General features: G+C 32.9%; 3 protein-coding genes across 3 annotated transcripts; all 3 read left to right on the plus strand.

The window, feature by feature from the left end:
• Positions 1-591: 591 nt before the first annotated feature.
• Positions 592-3405, plus strand: LOC149884180 (uncharacterized). The gene has a single exon (XM_090098717.1). It carries the CDS (start codon positions 592-594, stop codon positions 3403-3405), a length of 2814 nt encoding a protein of 937 aa, XP_089954843.1.
• Positions 3406-6786: 3381 nt separating this feature from the next.
• On the plus strand, positions 6787-8692 carry LOC145185776 (histone deacetylase 8-like). Its single transcript, XM_080061785.2, has one exon. It carries the CDS (start codon positions 7272-7274, stop codon positions 8493-8495), a length of 1224 nt encoding a protein of 407 aa, XP_079917911.2. The 5' UTR covers positions 6787-7271; the 3' UTR covers positions 8496-8692.
• Positions 8693-14996: 6304 nt separating this feature from the next.
• LOC149884181 (uncharacterized) lies at positions 14997-19318 on the plus strand. The gene has a single exon (XM_090098877.1). The coding sequence runs from the start codon at positions 15268-15270 to the stop codon at positions 18064-18066; it is 2799 nt and encodes a 932-aa protein (XP_089955003.1). The 5' UTR covers positions 14997-15267; the 3' UTR covers positions 18067-19318.
• The last annotated feature ends 873 nt before the right edge of the window (positions 19319-20191 follow it).

Below are 20191 nucleotides of genomic sequence, written 5' to 3' on the forward strand. Positions count from 1 at the left end.
ATCTTACGAGCAGTTCAGAGATCGGAGATGGAATGACGGTGAATCTGTCGATGTGTATTTGGCCAGTTTGCGTCAACTTATGAATTTGACCGATATTGAAAGCGAAGAATTATTACTAAGAGCGTTCATAACTGGATTGCCGGGTGAAATTTCGAAGCAGCTACGAGCACAAGTGAAAATATTTGGGATCAGTTTACAGGATGCATTGAACCATGCAAGAGTACTCATGACGGAAAAAACAAAAGAAGAGTATGTTTCAACAACTATCTCTGAGTTCCATAAAAATGTTAAGAAACCATCCGCTACTGATGTTATCTGCTACAACTGTGGCAAATCTGGACATGTTGCTCGAATCTGTTTTTCGAAGAAACAAAATGTCAGTGATGGGATAAAATGTTTCAGGTGTGGAAAATCTGGACACATTGCAAGATTTTGTTTGTTGCATCAGGGAAACTCAAATGGGGAATCGCCAGCGCCAGCTGTTTCCCTAAACAACTAACGGCGCTTCCAATATGCACTGTGCAGGTGAACACCTTTGCTGGGAAAGCACTGGTCGACACTGGATGTACCCGAACTATTATCTCAAACAACATGGCTCGGAAAGCTGGTGTTCGTATTAGAAGACATGATATAATGGTGTTGGCTGTTAATGGAGAAGTTGTGAAAACGGAGGGAGAAGCTACAGTAACATTAATCATTGAAGGAAAAAAGCTCAAAGCATTAGTAATGATTCTAAAAAGTGTTGTCAACGGTATTGATGCTATTATTGGTATGGATGTCATTAATCGCTGTGGAGGAGTGCACTTGTACAATGGAAAAATTGAATTTGGTTTTGTTTCAATTTATACAGAGAAACAAATTGTTGGTATAAATGACAAGGATTTTGATGCTTACTTTGATGGTACAAAGTGGACTGCTAAATATAAATGGAAACAAGGTCAACCACAACTAAGAAATTCTGTCGCGCAGTACAAGGTAAAACCCCAGTTGATACCTCAATTTAATAATGAGATGGACTTATGGGTGAAAAATGGCTGGTTGAAACCATGCAACAAAGAAGAAAAAAGTACAGAAGGGATTGTCCCGTTAATGGCTGTTGAGCAGGAAAATAAAGGAAAGGTACGACCTGTTCTGGACTTTCGCGAATTGAATCAGTACGTTAATTCGCATAATGCCACAAGTGATGCATGTGATGAAAAAGTTAGAAAATGGAGAACTCTTGGTGACAAATTTGCAACACTCGATCTTAGATGCGCGTATATGCAAGTACACATCGATCCGAGTTTGTGGGAGCATCAGAGGGTAATCTACAAAGAAGAAAAATACTATCTTACACGTCTTGGTTTTGGGTTAAATTCTGCTCTAAAAATAATGTCTTCAATCTTAGGCAGCGTGTTGAATCTAGATGCAGATATTAGTGAAGCAACTGACCACTACATTGACGATATAATTGTTAATTTGGAAAAAACATCAGTTGAAAAGGTCGTAAATCATTTGGCGCGTTATGGATTGGTAACCAAAGAGCCAGAGCAATGTGATACTGCACGAGTATTGGGTTTGCAACTATTTAGAAATGAAAAAAAGGAGCTTTGTTGGAAACGAGGAAACACCATTCCAAAGTCACAAGATATCAAAACTGAAAAAGTAACACGACGGAAACTTTTTTCGATATGTGGACACTTGTTAGGTCACTATCCTGTTGGAGGTTGGCTCAGAATTGCCTGCAGTTTTATAAAACGATATAGTCAAGGAGATGCTTGGGATGATCTAATCGGAGATCAAGCTCAGTCATGGTTGATTGAAATATTGCGCCGATTGGAAGTTAGCGATTCTGTGAGAGGAAAATGGAATGCTGAAGGAATTCAAAATGGAGCAACATTGTGGTGTGATGCAAGCAGCATGGCAATGGGGGTTGCTATAGAATACAATGGCGTAATAATTGAGGATGCAGCCTGGCTTCGAAGTATAAATGATGTCATGCATATTAATATTGCTGAATTAGATGCTGTGGTGCGTGGGATAAACCCAGCTGCTAAGTGGCGTATAAAGAATTTGTCAGTATTCACTGATTCAGTAACAGTTCATGGATGGTTAAAAAGTATGCTGACTGAAAGTCATAGGGTTCGATCAAATGGATTATCAGAAATGCTTATTAAAAGAAGACTTTCTCTATTGCAAGACTTAATAAAAGAATATAATATAAACATCACATTGAAATGGGTTCCGTCCTCCAAAAACAAAGCTGACGTGTTGACAAGAGTTCCAAAAACTTGGATAAATGAACTTTCAAAAAAAAATACTAAAGAACTAGCTGGGGTAAGTATTGCTGAGGAAATTCGTAATTGTCACTCAAAGCATCATTTTGGCGTTAATCGGACAATGTTTACAGTGCAACGAAGACTTCCGCACGTATTAAGAAAAGACGTTGAAGAATGTGTTCGCAATTGTTGCCAATGTAATTCAATTGATCCAGCACCAGTAAAATGGGAAAATGGAGTGCTAGATGTACCAGACACATGGTATAGAATTGCTTGTGATGTGACTCACTATAAAAGGTCGCCATATTTAACAATGATTGACTATGGACCAAGTCGGTTTACAGTTTGGAGAAAGTTGCCGTGCGAAGATACCAAAAGTGTAGTAAATCAATTGGAATCCGTATTTAGGGAGCATGGCCCACCGCAAGAACTGTTGATGGATAATGGAGCGGTGTTTAAATCCAAAGAATTTTCAAACATATGTGAAAAATGGTGTGTAAAAAGGAAGTATAGATGCGCATATAGACCTTCAGGGAATGAGATAGTGGAGCGTAACCACCGCACAGTAAAACGAACAGCTGCGAGGGCACAAATATGTCCGTTACTAGCGGTATTTTGGTACAATGCAACACCAACGGTGGGAACAAATGAGAAATCTGCACCTGCTTCTCAGAAAAATATGTACGTCTGGCGTTTACCAATTCAAGAGGAGAAAAACACTGAAACTCAGGAAAGATCACAACGAGTTATGGAAACTTATGGAATTGGAGAAAAAGTTTACGTTCGCCCTGCTGATGCAAAGTGCACTTCAGTTTGGAAAATAGGTACTGTAACTGACATACTCACAAACACAAATATTGAAATTGATGGTGTACCAAGACATGTGCGAGATGTGAGAATAGCTCCTGCCTCAAATGTTTCAAACGCTTCAAGAGAAACTATTATCAGTGAAAAGATCGACAGCGATGAAAGTGATTTTGAAGATTTAGACATTTTTGCTGTACAAGAGGAAGAAACCGAAGAAACAGTTGTTGACGATGAGGAGGAAGCTGGTGGCAGAGAAATCGTCGAAAATTTATTACCAGCGATCAGACGATCAACCAGAGAAAGGACAAAGCCGACATATTTAAATGACTATGTTACTTAAGAACTTTAGTTCTTGGGGTGATGTGATAATAGCTGATCGTTATGAAACTTTATTATTACGTTTATAAAATTCTTGTCATTAAAGTTAATTGATGTAAGTTATGAGTCAAGTCATACGCTATTTTTGTAGTTGTCGTATTTACATTTTATAACTTGACTAATAACTTAGTCAAGTCGTACGCTATTTTTGTACATAATTACGCCCTCGAGAATTTTTTGTTTCTGTATAAAAGTTGTAAAAGAATTGAATAAAAAACAGTAGAAAATAAAAGTAAACAAAGTTGTTGTATTTACATCATGGTGGAGAGTTTGTTGGGAATGATTGTCATAAGCTTTTGAAGAGTACGAATGTTTTGCAAAGAATTATTGAAAGAGAAAAGGCAGACCATATGCTTGGTTTTGTGAAAACATTCCAACATTTTAAGAGTGTTGTTAGTTCCTGTTTTGGAAGGACATTAAATACTGAATATGTTCAACATATCAAAGACTTTAAGAACACATATCTTCAACTCCCAGTTTCAGTCACCCCAAAAGCCCATGCAGTGTTCTACCATGTTCCTGAATTTATTTCTTTAAAGGGTACAGCATTGGGCATTTTTAGTGAGCAATCAACAGAAGCCTTACATTCAATCTTCAGTGCTCAATGGGCTAGGTACAAAAGAAACCCTGATCACCCTGGTTATGAAGACCAGTTACTGAAATGTGTTATTGACTATAACAGCAAGCATCTTTGAATTAGATTTTTTAAATAATAACTTTTTTTTTAAGCAGTTAAACAGTGATTTCTAGAATTTTGTACTTGTCTAAAATTTTTACTTATATTTTACACTGTATCAATTTATTTATATTTTCATAAAATATCATATGTTTACAAAAAATTAATCAGAAGTATATATCTTATTTTGCAAGCACTAAATAAAAAAATCTCAACTGCAATTTGAAGAAAAAGTAATAAACATCACAACACCACCATAAAGTTATTTTTTTTTAAAGGAAATCATTTCATGTCTGTATGTGTTTTTACAATGGGAGATTTAAATGGGATTTTCATATGTTTGATATCTTGTTAAAACCTATTTCAGTAAAGATATATTTCTTTTTTAAATTAAAAAAAGTTGTCATTATTGTGTATATTTCCAATATTTGTTCACTCATTTTAAACAAAAACAACAAAGCAAACCTGTGGGTTTAACAACTAAAATATAAAGAGGTTTTAATGTGTTTTAAATTCAGAATAATTAGAAAAAATGCCTCTAACTATGTGTTTTCTTCCCCATATTTTATGCAAACTTGGACAAAAATAGCACTCTTTTTGCAGACAAGCACACACAAATGTGAAGTCTAACAACCATAGAATCCCATATCCACTAGTCACATGATGATGTTACTAAATTAGTTATTTGATGTACTTTGAATCTTTAAAAAGCATAAAAACCACAAAAAGCTGCTATATTTTGGCTGTTTTTTCAAAGGCGAGATTCCTACTATAAGAGCTGTATCTTTGCACTGATAAAAGATATCTTGCTTCTATTTTTTTTGCCTGAAAGATAAATGCCAAGGCTTCATTCTATTAAATTTTGAAACTTCCATAGTCAATAATAAGGTTAGAATAAAAACGTTAAGCATCCATTGTCTCTTTTTAAAGAGGCTTTTAGTGCCATACCCTATACTTTAGGTCCCTGTACACAAACCACAAGTGTTAAAGAGCTGATTTTTTGTCAGGTTATAGCCAACACATATATGTGTAGAGTTTTTGATATTTTTTAAAAACTCCATAACCCAAAGGTGAAAAAAAAAACAAAATAGATTTACGACGGGGCTCCAAGTGCGATGAGTTGCGCAAATTGCTATAAACTTTAAATGTGTTTTACTCCTTTGGCTATAGAAATTAGATTTTAATTTTTTCATCTGGTGATATCTGAGACATTGCAGATTAAAGCCCCATCAGTCGTTTTTTTGGTCTTCAAAATTGAGGTTGGGACCATTTTTGGATAGGTATGCACAATTGTGTAATGGCTTTGCTTATTTTAGTTATGAAAAAGGATTAAATTTTTCACCTACACACACACACACACACACACACACACACACACACACACACACACACACACACACACACACACACACACACACACACACACACACACACTCACACACACACACGTAAAGGATTAGAGCTTATCCTTACGTGGAATATTCTCAATCAAGCAGAATCATTTAAATCAGGTGGTAAAAATTTTAATTTGTGTTTGACCAAAAAGTACCACATCAAGTCGAAACTGAACTTATTCAATAAAAACTGTAATGCCATCATCGCATTTTATTTTCATATTTTTTATCGTTTCTTTTTTATTTAAGGTTTATAAAAGTACAGTTTGTAATCATAAGTAATGTTATATTAACTGAGATAGTTATTAAGTTTGTACGATGATAATAATAATAATAATAATAATAATAATAATAATAATAATAATAATAATAATAATAATAATAATAATAATAATAATAATAATAATAATAATAATAATAATAATAATAATAATAATAATAATAATAATAATAATAATAATAATAATAATAATAATAATAATAATAATAATAATAATAATAATAGTAATAGTAATAGTAATAGTAATAGTAATAATGATTATGATAATAGTTTTGTTTGTAATCTTTTATAGTTCTTCTTGGTTCAATTTTGGTCTCAAGATCACTCTTTACATGTTGCTTAGTAAAAAAATAAATATTCTTTTAGATTGGTCAAAGAAACGTTATATCTTACACAGATGTCGTTTTTGTGGCATGTGAAAACATAAAAACGCTATGTGATAATTATGCATCCTATTTTACAAATGTATTACGGCTCAACACGAGGAAAAATATATGTTGTAAAGCACAAATTTAGTGGTTTCATCTGATATCACATTTACTTTAAAAACATATTGAGATTTGAATTAAACATTTAACGTATGACCCAGCTAGCACACATACGTCGGCCCAACGTATGTGTGCTAGCTGGGGAATGGTAAGCTGATATGAGGACCACAGTAGTTTTTTTCTCTACAAAATTTTTTAACGCATTTTCGGTAGTTGAATATTTTTTTAAGTCAGGGTTGGGCACATATCCTATCCAGCACGAGTAGGTCAACATTCAATTTAGTTTGTAGTATTTCTAAATTTAGTATTTCAGAATGAGCTCTTCGAGTTCACAAAATTCTCAAACTTAGCAAGAAAAACTTCAAATTTAACCTGCTAAGGCAATATGTTAAAAATTAGATATTTTTTTTGCTCTTCTAAAAGTGTCCAAAGGGTACAAATTAATCTGACTAAAAAATCGTGGTTTGTAAAAAATAAGTTCGTGTTAATACTAAAAATAAAAATACAATTTGGCTCGAGGATGGAGATTACACGCAAAATGGCTCGTTTTTATTTAGCCGTTTTTCAATAACCATAATGGATAATCAGCTGAAATAAAAGTACTTGCCCATCTAATTGATTCATCACCCCAATAATTTTCTTCAAAATCTGAAGTGGTACATTTGAGAGCTTATACAAATTTGGTCCTTTTGATATGGAACGAGCCATAAAGCTAATTTGTTAAAAGCTTTTCTTTTAAATAAATGGCGCCTTATGCCTAACTTTAGTTATTTGTGCGTTTTTAAACTCATTTTCGCAATTATCGTCTATTTTTCTTGGACATCGTGTGGTATAGTAGCATTAGTGTGGAGTACAAGTTATTTTTTATTCACCATATTGCATGAAGAGTAAATATTGACTTGCATGCCAATCAAAGATCTGTTGCCTAATTCATATTTAATTAAATGTTTAGATTTTGTGATATATTGTGTTTTTATATTGTAATATTTAATGTTATATATAAAAAAACAGATGGAATTAGTCGGCAAAGGAGTTTCTTACATTTATTCTAAAGAATATGTTGAATTATGTGATCAGCATCCCAAAACTAAAGGTAGAGCATCAATGGTACATGCCCTCATAGAATCCTATGGTTTGATATCAATGATGAAAATAGTTGCTCCTATTGAAGCTTCTCGTAATGATTTATTAGCATTTCATACTGAAAGATATATTAGTACTCTAGAATCTATGGAGTGCAAATTAATTAACAGTCTTGAACCAATTGAGGAAGACTTTTTTGATGAAAGCGAAATAACTGATATTAATGAACATGGTTTAGGCTATGACTGCTCACTATTTCCAAAGATGTTTTCATATGTAAAAGCAGTTGCTGGTGGTACATTAACTGCTGCTAATTGTTTATTAGAGGGTCATGCTTGTGTTAGTATAAACTTTAACGGTGGTTGGCATCATGCACAAACTGATGAGGCATCAGGTTTTTGCTATGTGAATGACATTGTGATTGGTATCCTTAAACTTTTAAAAAAGTTTAAAAAAGTACTTTACATTGATTTAGATTGTCACCATGGTGACCATGTAGAGGAAGCATTTTTATATTCAAATAAAGTAGTTACCTTATCTATTCATAAATTTGGAGATGGATATTTCCCTGGAACAGGCCTAAAAAGCAGTATTGGGCAAGGTAAAGGTAAATTTCATGCAGTAAATGTCCCACTGCTGGATGGGGTCAACAATGAAATGTTTACGTATGTTTTTATGAACGTTTTTACAGAGATTCTTCTGTTTTTTTCACCAGAAGCAATTGTTCTACAATGTGGAGCAGATTGTCTATCAGGTGATCCACTTGGCTGTTTTAATTTAACAAGTGAAGCATTAGTAGATTGCATAAAGTTTGTTTTAAAAGAGAAAATTCCCACCATGATTTTAGGCGGAGGTGGATATCATTTACCTAATACTGCACGGTGTTGGACACAAGTTGTTGCAGCAGTTCTGAACCAATCATTAGACAATGATATTCCTGAACACGAAAACTGGGAATTCTACGGACCTGATTTTATTTTAAATTTCAACCAAAATCACAGGAAGAACAAGAATTCCTTAGAGTACATTGAAGATTTACTGATATTTTTAAAGAGCAATATCAAATGTATGGCAAGTTGTTCAAAAAAAGAAAGTTTAAGTCATTTGTATTTGAAATCTGAGAAAAGCTGATCTCTTATAATCAAAAAGTTAATGGCCTCACTAGCAGAAGAAAATTTAAGTCTTCAAAAGATTTAGGATAATTCTAAATTTTTAGGATCCATTAACCTTATGTTATTAGAATATTTAATCCAACTCACAATAATTTCTGTAATCATCTGTTTTTTTTTAAAAATTCTATTTTTCTGGTAAAGTTACCAAAGTGAAAATGTAATATTCTTTACTTGTATAATAAAAGTGAAATAATAATATTGTTTACTCATAAAACCAATTTTAAAGTGTTCAACACTTTAAAATTGGTTATATAAGTAAAGAATATTAGTATTTTATCACAGATTATGCTGACATAATTAAGGGTTATTAAACACTTTAAAATCTAATTTAAGGATTAGCACTCTATCATAACAGCCACATTTGTAATGGTCACATTTCTCTAATTGTCTAGGAACAGTAAAATAAATTTTTTACCATTGTTACTCGAAACTAAACACTGTATATTTCCTTCATTTTTATAAATGCCTAAAGTTAAATACTGAGCAACTTTTTATATATATATATATTTTAATAAATTAAAAGTTCTTCAGGAATGCAAAGTAGTTGGCATAAACCTATTCTTTAATTTGGATTTTTAGCTTTTTTTTGTTTTTGATTTAGATAATTGTACTTTTTCTCAGTACATTTTTGTTTGTTTGTTGTTTGTTCACACCACTGTGAGTTGATGAAAGGGTTGTTATGAAAAAAATCAACAAATTATATAGTGTAATCTTATTTTATTCATTAAACAGCTAACGCATGAATTATACTGTATAACTGCAGGGCCTTCATTCAATTGTAATTTTGTCTAAAAAATTTTTTAACTTTTATTTTTTTGATTTTTATTGCAATCTTGTGCAAGTTACTTCAAATAGTTTTTTTGATATTTAAGATAAAACAGTTTTTATACGATCAACGAGTGCATAGCATTAAAAGTAAAGTTCAATGCACTAAATCAAAATTTGCAAAAGGAACATAGCAACGAAATTAATCTCCCCATGGATTCCAATAAATCAACCATAAATTCATGTAGATTGTGAAAAGAAAAGATTTACTTTATCAAATGTTTGCAATAAATCGCCATCTACCATTTGTTCGCGTGATAACAACAGGTAGCTTGACGTTTCGTATGTTTTGTTTATCAGGTCTCTGAAAGTTATTAGTTCTTAGAGAATATTGTGAAGTTCCTTAATTGCCTACAACAATTAAAAATCCTAAACTTGTTAAAACAACTAGGTGAAGGTTTTAAAAAAGGTCTATCAGACAATATGGTGTCCCGTTTCCGTATTTTTTTCAAAATTTGAGTTAAACCTTTTGATGAGGTGCATGATTCATTCAAAAATGACAATAGTAAAGTTTGAGAACAATCAAACATTGTTTTATTGTTTTGTTTTTTTTTACTTTTAAAAATTATACGGTCAGTTTTTTAACATTCATTCAAGAAAATTTTACTATATTACTTTTCACAAGGAAACGTATTACAGGTTAAAAAATTGGAGTGAAAGAAAAGCAATTAGGGCTCGCGCTTTTTTTTAAGTTTAACTCAAAACTAAAAAAAAAATGCGGAAACGGGGAACCCTAATCAGACAATACAAAAGAGTTGCTTGACTTTGACTTTCAATAAAAGTCTGCTAGTAGCGATATTTAAATTTTGTCACAAAAAAACAACCTTTCGAATGTCAGAATTCCACTGAAACTTAGAGTTATTTCCCTTGGATCTTAATGTAAATTGTTACATAAGGCTCAAAGCCTTTGCTCTAGTTTGTACTACAAACTGTGATGAAAAATCAACTCTCTTTAATATCTTCTAGTAAAACTCAAGATTCCTCCTATTCTACTACTTTGTCACCACCATATCACTTTCCAATTGCTTTATGTGCACATGACGCTTCTAATGTTTTATTTATCTAAAGGCCTCTGAAAGTTATTACTTTTTAGACGATTTCGTAAAATTCCTCAGTCAGCTACATAAATTATAGATTCGAATTTTTTTTATAAGAATTGGTTAAAGATCTGCTAGAAACTAACTTAAATATAAATTAACACATGAGAAGTAGAAGTAGATTTTCGAAAAACATTAGTGACGAGAACAGGGGTAATGCAGCAGTAAGAGAGCTATTTAGATTTTGTAATTTATGTTGTAGCAGTTGCGAGCGCTATAAAACCAGTTTTATCAAGTACACAGGTACAGAGTAGTTTCAAAAAGCAGTTTCACACGATTAAGTTTCAAAAGCTTTGTATCAGTTGCCAATATCTTATCGGTAAGATAGAATGTATGGATTTTAACATCTTTTTTTTGTTGTTGTTATATTTCCTTCTATTTTACTTATAACACGTTATTTCGTTTAAAACTATTGTAGATTTTGATGAAATCTAAATAAGGTTTTTAGCAAAAAAAGAAAATTTTTTTCGTTTATTTTTAATATTTCATAAAACTATTTTTTATGTTATTTTAGTATGATAACGAGGATTTCTTATCACAGTTACCTAAGCTATCAATAATCTCAAGTTTCTTGGTTTCGTTTGTGAAATATTTTATTCGTATTTTTCCATCATGTATTAATGCATTAAAACTTGTATTTTGAATATTTTGGATGTTCAATTTTAATTCTGAAAAAGTTTCTCAAATGTTTTTGGTTACACCCACTGATGTTAAGTTTTAATGTAATAGTCTTAACTAATAAAAACACTAAAACTACCAATAAGATTACTAATAAGCCCGTTAGGGAAATTTGACAACACTTTTCACCTTTTCTTGCACACAAATTGCATTACAGTAAGTTGCATACTTTAGGGAAACATCTACAACCTGATCTAACTATAAAGTAAAATGTTCGATTTCAATTTGCCAACATTTAAAAAACCAGTATCCAAAGCATTTTACACTCCAGCATTTTGTTAAACTTGTTATTCAAAAAACTAGTTGTAGAGACAATAAGTCCAATTGATTAGCAATCAAGTAAAAAGTAGTAATTGAATCTGAGAAATGCACCCTACTCAGTTAACTTAAATGTGTCCGATGAAGCTGTTAATACCAAACGAGAAAATAAGGTGCAAGCTAAAAAGAATTCAACTATTGTTTATTTGACTTTGTGAGTAGTCAATTATATATTCCTATGAGTCATGAGGCAGAGAGAGGTCCGGGAATAAAACGAAAACGTTTTAAACCTGGACGTTTATACAAAACCTAAATATAACTCTGATCAACCTTATCAAAATTCTGGAACTGCATTTTTTTATTGGAACGGTGGACAAATTCATTGTTCTAGCCAATCAAAACATGATAACTAACCAATACAAAAGAGTTATTGGTAAAAACAGTTACAACGCGTGACTTAGTTGATAGCGCCATCTCTGCGTTAGAGCTGTGCGAGATTAGGTCTTTTATCTTCGATCGAATTCGATTGAGATGGCAAAAGATTCCATCGAGTTCGAGTTCGAGTTCGAGATTATCAAACAAACTAGTGAAAGAGTTTATTCAATTCATTTTAAAATGTCATCATCAACAAACCATATTTATCATAATGCTAAAAGTCTACAAATTTTTATGAAGAAAGGCAAGTTCTTCTACATGCTCCGATAGAATACTGCAGCGTTTAATGGAAACGATGTTCCCAGATGTTGAGTTCAGACGCCCTGAATTGATACTGGTCGCTGGGATTGCTTGAAGTGATTGAGCAAGCTTAGCAAGACAAGAAAATCTACTTTTATTTTGCCTCCACCATGTCAGTGGACAACCATTGCGCCCAATTTCCATATCTTTCAAGTATGTCTTCACACCATCATCAAGTGCACTCGTACTTAACACATCAGCATCAGCAACATTGATGTTGATTGCAGTTGCTGCCATCATGTTATCGAGGGATTCCCATAAGCCTGTTGATTGTGTTTCTAGTGTAGACTCCTTCACTAAGTGCTGAGACTGGACTGGTTTTGGTCCTGAACTTTTGGAAGTTCATTGATTAATTCATAAAGCTTTGATAAGTTAGCCGCCAGCTTCTCAGGTTGCTTGAAGTAAAGTGACTTGTTTCCATTCGTTGTAGTGAGATTCTCCACTTTACCAATGCGATTTCGGCTGTAAAGGGCGCTTTCTATTTCATAAGGCGTTGAATCATATAATAGTCGGAATTCCAACGCGTCGATACATTCATTATGCGCCCACATTCATCTTTTTTTAATTGCCTTTGTTGTGCATACAGCAATTGAGATGATTGAATACTGTGATGGTAGTGCGAGACGATTTTTTTACATTTCGCTATTATTCTGATCATGCCTTCAATTTCGGATAACGCATCATTAATAAACAATTGAAGCGTTTAAGCAAATCAAGGTAAGTCCATAAAGTTTTGGCTCATGTTCATGGCTGCTCTCATATTACTACCATTGTCTCGAAGAACGTATATTGGTACTGCTCTTGGTAGCGACCAATCTTCAATTGACTTCTCAAGAGATTCTAATATTGCTTCGCCCGTCTTTGATATAGCCACAAACGGTTTATTCTCCAGTGTATATGACCGCATTTGAAAATCAGCAGTTAAATATATCAAACAAAATGATATATAGGAATCCAGTGTGCGAGAAGACCATATGTCTGTGGAAAAGCAATAGGATGGCATACCAACAAATTCAGTAGTAATGCGATCAATCATTTCTCGTTTCAAATTTTTATACATAGTTGGCACAATACTGCGAGAAAAGTGGTCCTGCTCGGAGTATGATACTGAGGAACAACCAATTTCATAAGTGCCTGAAAACCTTGTCCTTCTACGAAATCGCACGGCAGGTAATCGGAAGCCAACATGCGCCCAATAGCTCGTATTATTTCTTCAGCTTTTTCGTGATCAGACGTCCATGCTGTTTTGAAGCGTTTTAATATAATTTTACAGCGACTTTTTGAAGCGTTGTAATAAGATTTTACAACAATTTTTTAAATATCGAACTTTAGGTTCGAAATTCGAAGTATATTCGATTAACTAAGCACATTCGATTCGAGTTCGATTATTGAATAAACTCGAACTCGAAATCGAAACTTCGAGTTTCGCTTACCTCTACTCTGCGTATCTTAGCCATTCACATACATATTTGTCGTACGGCAAATGCTTCAATATTGTGATTTCGGCTTATGGTATTATTTGCAATATATCGATATGTTTTGTTCCTAAAAGTTTCCATTTACATCTTGTAATCGAGGTTTATAACTGCAACAGAAAGTATTTTTATCTAATATTATGTTTGTTAAGTGCTTACACTTTAAAATAAAAAAATCGTGACTTAAGCAGTGCTTCATGTTGATTTTTATGAATTACGTAGTGTCCCAATTATATTTATCTTCTTTCTCTTTTTTCAAGGTAACTTTTATATACATGTTGGGTCTTCTATCAACTGATAGCGAAATACTTGAAGAAATGCAAGTCGAAAGCGAAAATATAATTCCGATTGGATTAATTAATTTAGAATTTCATATTCATCAATAATTTAACAAAAGATACAGTCTTCGAGCCTCCATATCCGCTTACGCTGGATCTATTAAGTCCTCAAGAGAAGTCGTACCGGTTCATGAAGTCGTACCTGTGTTCTTCATCAAAACAAGTAGTAGCGATAGAGTGTATGCGGCCAAGTGAAGAACAGCACCCCTATTTCTCTCTATTGAGATTTCACCATCTTGAGTAACAAGATAATTACTTAAAAACGATGTCGAGGAAACATGCTTTCCTTCAGTTTCTTCAGCCTCTTCAATCGTAGAAATGCAGCCTCTTTCCTCGGCCGCTGGAAAATTACTGTCGCGAAGCAACAACAATCCAACAAGGAATATGAAGAAACTCTTATTTGAAAAGGACGTTGAAGGAATCCGCATATCCTAAGAATTAGGATAAATAATGGCAAAGGTAATGCATATGTATGGTAAAGAATATCTAAGAGAAGTTTAAATACTCTATGATGGGCCACATCCAGCATGTTCTAATGGTTCAGGCTGCAACTCCGCGTTTTTCTCGAAATCTAAGTTTTAGCTTGACAAACATTTAAAGAGAGAACGTATTTGAAAAATTCAGAAAAAGTGTGAACTTGAAGCAAATGAAACAGTACAACATATCTCACCCATTTGCTTGAAAAGTTACAATCAAAACCGTTTTGCGCAAACTTTCTGAACTCCACAGAAAAAAAGGAATTCAAGAAAAATTACTATAAAATCGCGTAATAATATTTCAAAATCACATTTTTTTTCCAACTTTCTTAATGACGAATTTCAATATTTACTGAAATGACCAAGAATTTATTACATCATATATTGGTTTAAAGTAATAAACTCGCAGATGAAAGTTAAAAACAATTCCCTAACAATCACATTTTATTGTTTGTCTTAACCAACAAAGTGTATTTATTTTAGAAAAAGGTTAAATAAAGTCTTCATTGTTGTTTATGTATTTCTTCGGTTCTAAAAATCTTAAAAATGAACTTTTACTTTCGAAAGCTCGATTTTAAGCGAATACTTTGTTGTGTTTTTCTTAGGATTCGATAGATTTTATCGATTATGCTAAAGTGATGTATATGAAATATAAAAGCATATATGATTGCAACTTTCAACGTCTATAAAACAACATCTTTACTATCGTTTGGTTATATCTAAGTTTAGTTCAAATGAAGAGAAAAATGTTGTTATGATGATAAAAAAAAAAAAAAAAAAAAAAAATTTATAGTGCTTATTTAACTAAAAGTATATGAAAATCTTTTTATAAACTTTAGAACACTTGGCATGTTTCCCTTGCATTTTGTAATGTTAGCGGCAGTAGCTGGCAGCATTGCTGCTTTATATTGCAATAACAGAAAGTTTTTTGTCAATATCAAAAACAACATTGGTCCTGTTGGCATTCACAATGACTATACCAAAGTATTTGGAGTGTCTAGTCAAAATGCTTCTTCATCATTCAAACCTTATGATAGATTTTCGGAGATAATCACTTTTAAAAAGAATGAGTCGTGTAAAGCTGATAATGATACATATTGGAGTTGCCCGACATTAGAAGCAGCTTTTCTAAATTTGCAGCTAACTGACTCGTGCTTCTTTGTGTCAGATACCAAATTAAACACAAACTTATCAATAGTTAATGTGACTGGCTTCACGTTAATGGGAAATCTCACAGCAATCACATGCACAGAAAGTTCTGGAATAACAGTTACAAACTCAGTTGACATTGTTTTCAGCTCAATAACGTTTCGTGAATGTGGCCAGAATCATACTATTGCATATTATTCTGTAGAAGAAGAAGAACACCTATTAGTATCGAGCACTTTTTACTTTAAAAATGTGACTTTGTTTTCGTTTGAAGGAGTAGATATTGAATACAGTCAAGGATACAACTTATTATTGCAAAATTCAGGACATGGAAAATTCAACAACTGTAATTTTCAATACAGCAGAGGCGTATATATTGATTATTATGGTAGTAATAGCAAAGAAGTTGAGGAAGTGTTTTTTCATCATACCTACATAAAATACAACCAAAACCAAGACTGCAAGATGGAAGGCTGCGATAACGAATCATGCCATAACCTTCCTATCGCAAATGGTGGGGGAATATCATTATATTTTAGAAATGGGTCTACAAATAAAAAAGTAACATTTGCAGATAGTACGAATATTATGCATAATCAGGCAAGATGCGGTGGAGGAGTGTACATAAAAATGGAAGAAGGATCTCACAACAACATGGTTTTTTTTAATAACACATTTGTAACAGGGAATACCGCCTCTCTATCAGGTGGGGGCATTCGAATAAACAACTCTGGTGTAAACAATACACTTGAGTTCGAAATCACTCTGATCGAATCAAATAATGCAACTAGTGGTGGAGGAATATATGTTAGATTGGAAAACAGTTCTCAAAGAAGCGTAGTCAGTCTTAAAAAAAATACGAATATTAAAACAAATGTCGCTACGCTGTCTGGGGGTGGGATGCAAATAACCAACAATAGCGAAAATACAAGTTTGATACAGATTATAGACAGCGAAATAGTTGGAAATCAAGCAATGATTGGTTCTAACATGATGGTCAAGTCTGCGTCAGTTAACTTTAAAAATGTCAAAATTAACAACGGTAGCATACAAGATATTAAAACCGATTTTATTGGTCAGGGTGCAGTTAATGTTGTAAATGGAGAACTAAAGTTTGCTGGGAAAAATTTTGCTTCTGACAACAAGTGGTCAGCGGTAGTTTTAGATTTTTCTAAAATTGTTGTAGAAGGCGAACTAACTTTTTATAGAAACTCCGGTCGAAAAGGGGGAGCACTAGTAATAGATGGCCAATCCACAATTGTTTTAAAAAATAACTCTAAGCTAGACTTCAATGCTAACCAAGCCGATAGTAGTGGAGGTGCGATTTATGTGATAGTCCCAGGGCCATCAATGCGGCTATGGCTTCCCTCACCAAACAAGAAACACTGTTTTTTTCAGTTGGACTCCACCATCACAACAAATGTCACTTTTGTAAACAACTCTGCGTATGATTTAAAAGGCCACGATATTTTTGTTTCAACGTTAAACACGTGCCGATCAAGCTTCGAGGAAAATGCGACTGATATACTTTCATCATGGAGAGGATTTAGATTTACAAATTCTAGTAACAGTATCGTCACTAACGCAGTTGTTATTGAGATACCCCAGACCCAGCTTGAGCAGCCTGGTAAAAATTTTAGTTTACGATTGTTAATGCGAGACGAGCGTAATCAGTCAGTTGACGAGGTAGTGATAATCAAAATAGATGAAATACTCACAAGAGAATTCTTTGTTAAAAACGACACAGTAAACATCACTTTGAATGGGCCGGAGAACAAAAATCTTTCTGTAGTTATAATTGCAGCTTCTATTTCTAAAAGAGTAGAAATGACTTTTCCAAGCTGCTCTTTTGGCTATACATACAATGAATCTCAAAAGAGATGCGTGTGCGATGGCTCTGTTGATTACATTGTTTGCAACGAAAACTTTATTCAGTTCAAACGGAATAAATGGATTTACAACAAAAGTATGTACCCTTGCCGAGAGAACTTGTGTAGAACTTGTTCAGACTCAGAAAACTGTGATTTTGATGAAAAAAAGCAGTGCGTAGAGGGAAGAAACCAGACTTCGATATTGTGCAGCGAGTGCTTGGAAAATTATTCTGTCTTGTTAACAAACAGCTCCTGCTTAGAGTGCAAAGAAAAACCCAGAATGATGTTAGTTTATCTACTTTTAGTAGTATTTGTTGTAGGAATGGTGATTAATTTGTTGGTCATTTTAATGAATAAGAGATCTTTTGCTTGGTACTTGTTACCCACTACCTTTTTTTACATCACCTTTAACCAAGTTTTTACTGTAAAGGATAACATGCGTAATTGGTGGAAAACTGCAGTTAATATCATCAGCTTGCTTGGAATGCATATAAGCTTTGAGTTAATTCCACCACACTGCTTTATGGAAAACATGACCGACTTTTTTAAAGTTTGGCTCCATTATATTTTTTCATTTCTTTGGCTGATAAGTTTTTATTGCTGCTGCTATTGCAATGCATCTCATTAAAACCTTTACCATAGAAGTTTTTAAGCGTTACTCTCTAAGTTTAGACATAGAAGATTATAAGCGTCACTTTCTAAGTTTGGACAAAGATGTTTATAAGCGTTCGTTTACTGTTGTGAGCTCTGTGTTTTATTGGAATGTTTTTAGAGTGTCGGTGCAACTGATGCTCTATATTCAAATCGACGGAGAGAGTTATCCAAGGGCGTGGATTTCTCCAGACGATTTTTATTTCAAATCCGCATCAGTCCAGCATCAAGTTGCTCTCGTACTTGCTGCTTTTTTAATAATAGCTCTTCCCGTGTTGATTTTGTGCCTCCACCGCTTTTGTCATAAAAGAGATTATTTATGTTATTGTTACGAGGGGCTCCGAGAAAACCGTCGTTGGACTAGCATATTTTACTACGCTGGTCAGGCTACCATAACAGTGTTAAAAGAGGTCGGATCAAAGCAAGAGCTGCAGTTAATAGAAATGTGGAAGGCTTTGACAATCTTGTTCTTATTGTCATTCTTGTTAATTATAAAACCCTACGAGAAAATAAGAGAAACTGTTTTCCATACCATTTTGCTCACAACTTTTCTTCTTCTTGCCTCAATTAACAACAGCTTGATATGGATCCCAATAGACCAAAAAAATATATATAACGCATTTAGTCTAATTTTATATGTGTTTCCAATTATATATTGCATCTATGAAGCAGTTCAAAGAAGACCAAACCATGGTAAGTCAGCTGAAAATGAGTTTTAACGAACTTTCTTCGACTGTTATCCTTTCTTTTATTTAAGTTTTTTAATGAAGATTTTTGCAGAATGAAGAATACTACTCTTAACAATACTATTTTAAACAAAAAGAAAATTCTGAAAAACCAATTGCAGCATATTTAAAAAAAAAATAATTCTGTTTTATATTTCAATAGAAGTCGTTCAGGTTCAACTTGTTACCATCATTTTTGTTTTGATTTAAGGTGACAAAGATATTTTTCTACCCGTCGTATCTAGTACAGAATAATCGAAATGATACAAAGAAAATGACTAATTTTAAATACTCGAAGAAGAATTAGATTTAGAGAATTTCTTAAACAACATAAGCTGTTAATTTTGTCTTTTTATTTTAAGCAACATAAGTTTTTAACTTTTTTTATCACAATGGCTTTACTAAGTACTTATAGTTTATTCAAAATATATTTTGTTATTTTGTTAATTATTTATGATGAAACTTTGTAATATATATATTTTTTAATAAATATTGGAGATAAAATGCTTCTTTTTGCTTGATTTTATTTTTTAAATTAATGGATAGAAGGTGAAGGAGTAATGAGACATTAAAACATGTTATTTATTAGTTATATCGGTTAATTTGGACTACTTCCGAAATACTTTTAACAAATTAAAAGGAACAATAGTTTATTGCGAAAAACATGCTTCTACGGAAATTTTCTAATTTTGCTTTGTTTATTCCACTAATGCAAGTACAATTTGAAAGAGTCAGACGTTACTATTGAGTCTTACAATTCATCTAATGTTATTGCTAGGAAAGGCAATAAGTAACACTAATGGATGTGTCAGTTCTAGTTTTTGGTTAATTCAATAGTAGTTACAAAATAGCTCTTCTGGTTTAAAATCCCTTAGCCAAACCAAAGCCAAAACTAGGCAAAAAAATATCGTTAAACTATGAATACCATATTTTAACCATAACTGTTCACCGTAAAGCCAAAACAAGCACGCATGTAAGCGAAGCAAGCAGGTGAGCAAGGGCTAGGCAACCATCAAAATATAACCAAACCAGAACAAAACCATAAATGCCGGAACCAAATATTTACCACGTCAGAATCACAAAAGAAACCACAAAAGCTAATACTAAAGCTAAAAGTTTACGTTTTTAAATGAGCAAAACAACGGAACAATTACGGAGGAATAAATTTGTAAACCACTAAAATAACCATAAAAGTAATAAAATATTCATTTTTTTTTCTAACTAGATTGAAACGATCATTCTGATATAAGTACAGTCCGCTTATTGAGCGAAATCCGAAGTATCTAATGATCAATCAGTAAGTAGTAAAAGATACTGATTAGTAAAATAGATCAGAGCGATTCATACCCATAAAAAAAACTTTTAAACTTTTAACGA

This window comes from Hydra viridissima, unplaced genomic scaffold (assembly GCF_058129835.1).
Source record: "Hydra viridissima isolate aposymbiotic clone 2 unplaced genomic scaffold, HvirCarnegie_v1 scaffold_9, whole genome shotgun sequence".
Lineage (NCBI taxonomy): Eukaryota > Metazoa > Cnidaria > Hydrozoa > Anthoathecata > Hydridae > Hydra > Hydra viridissima.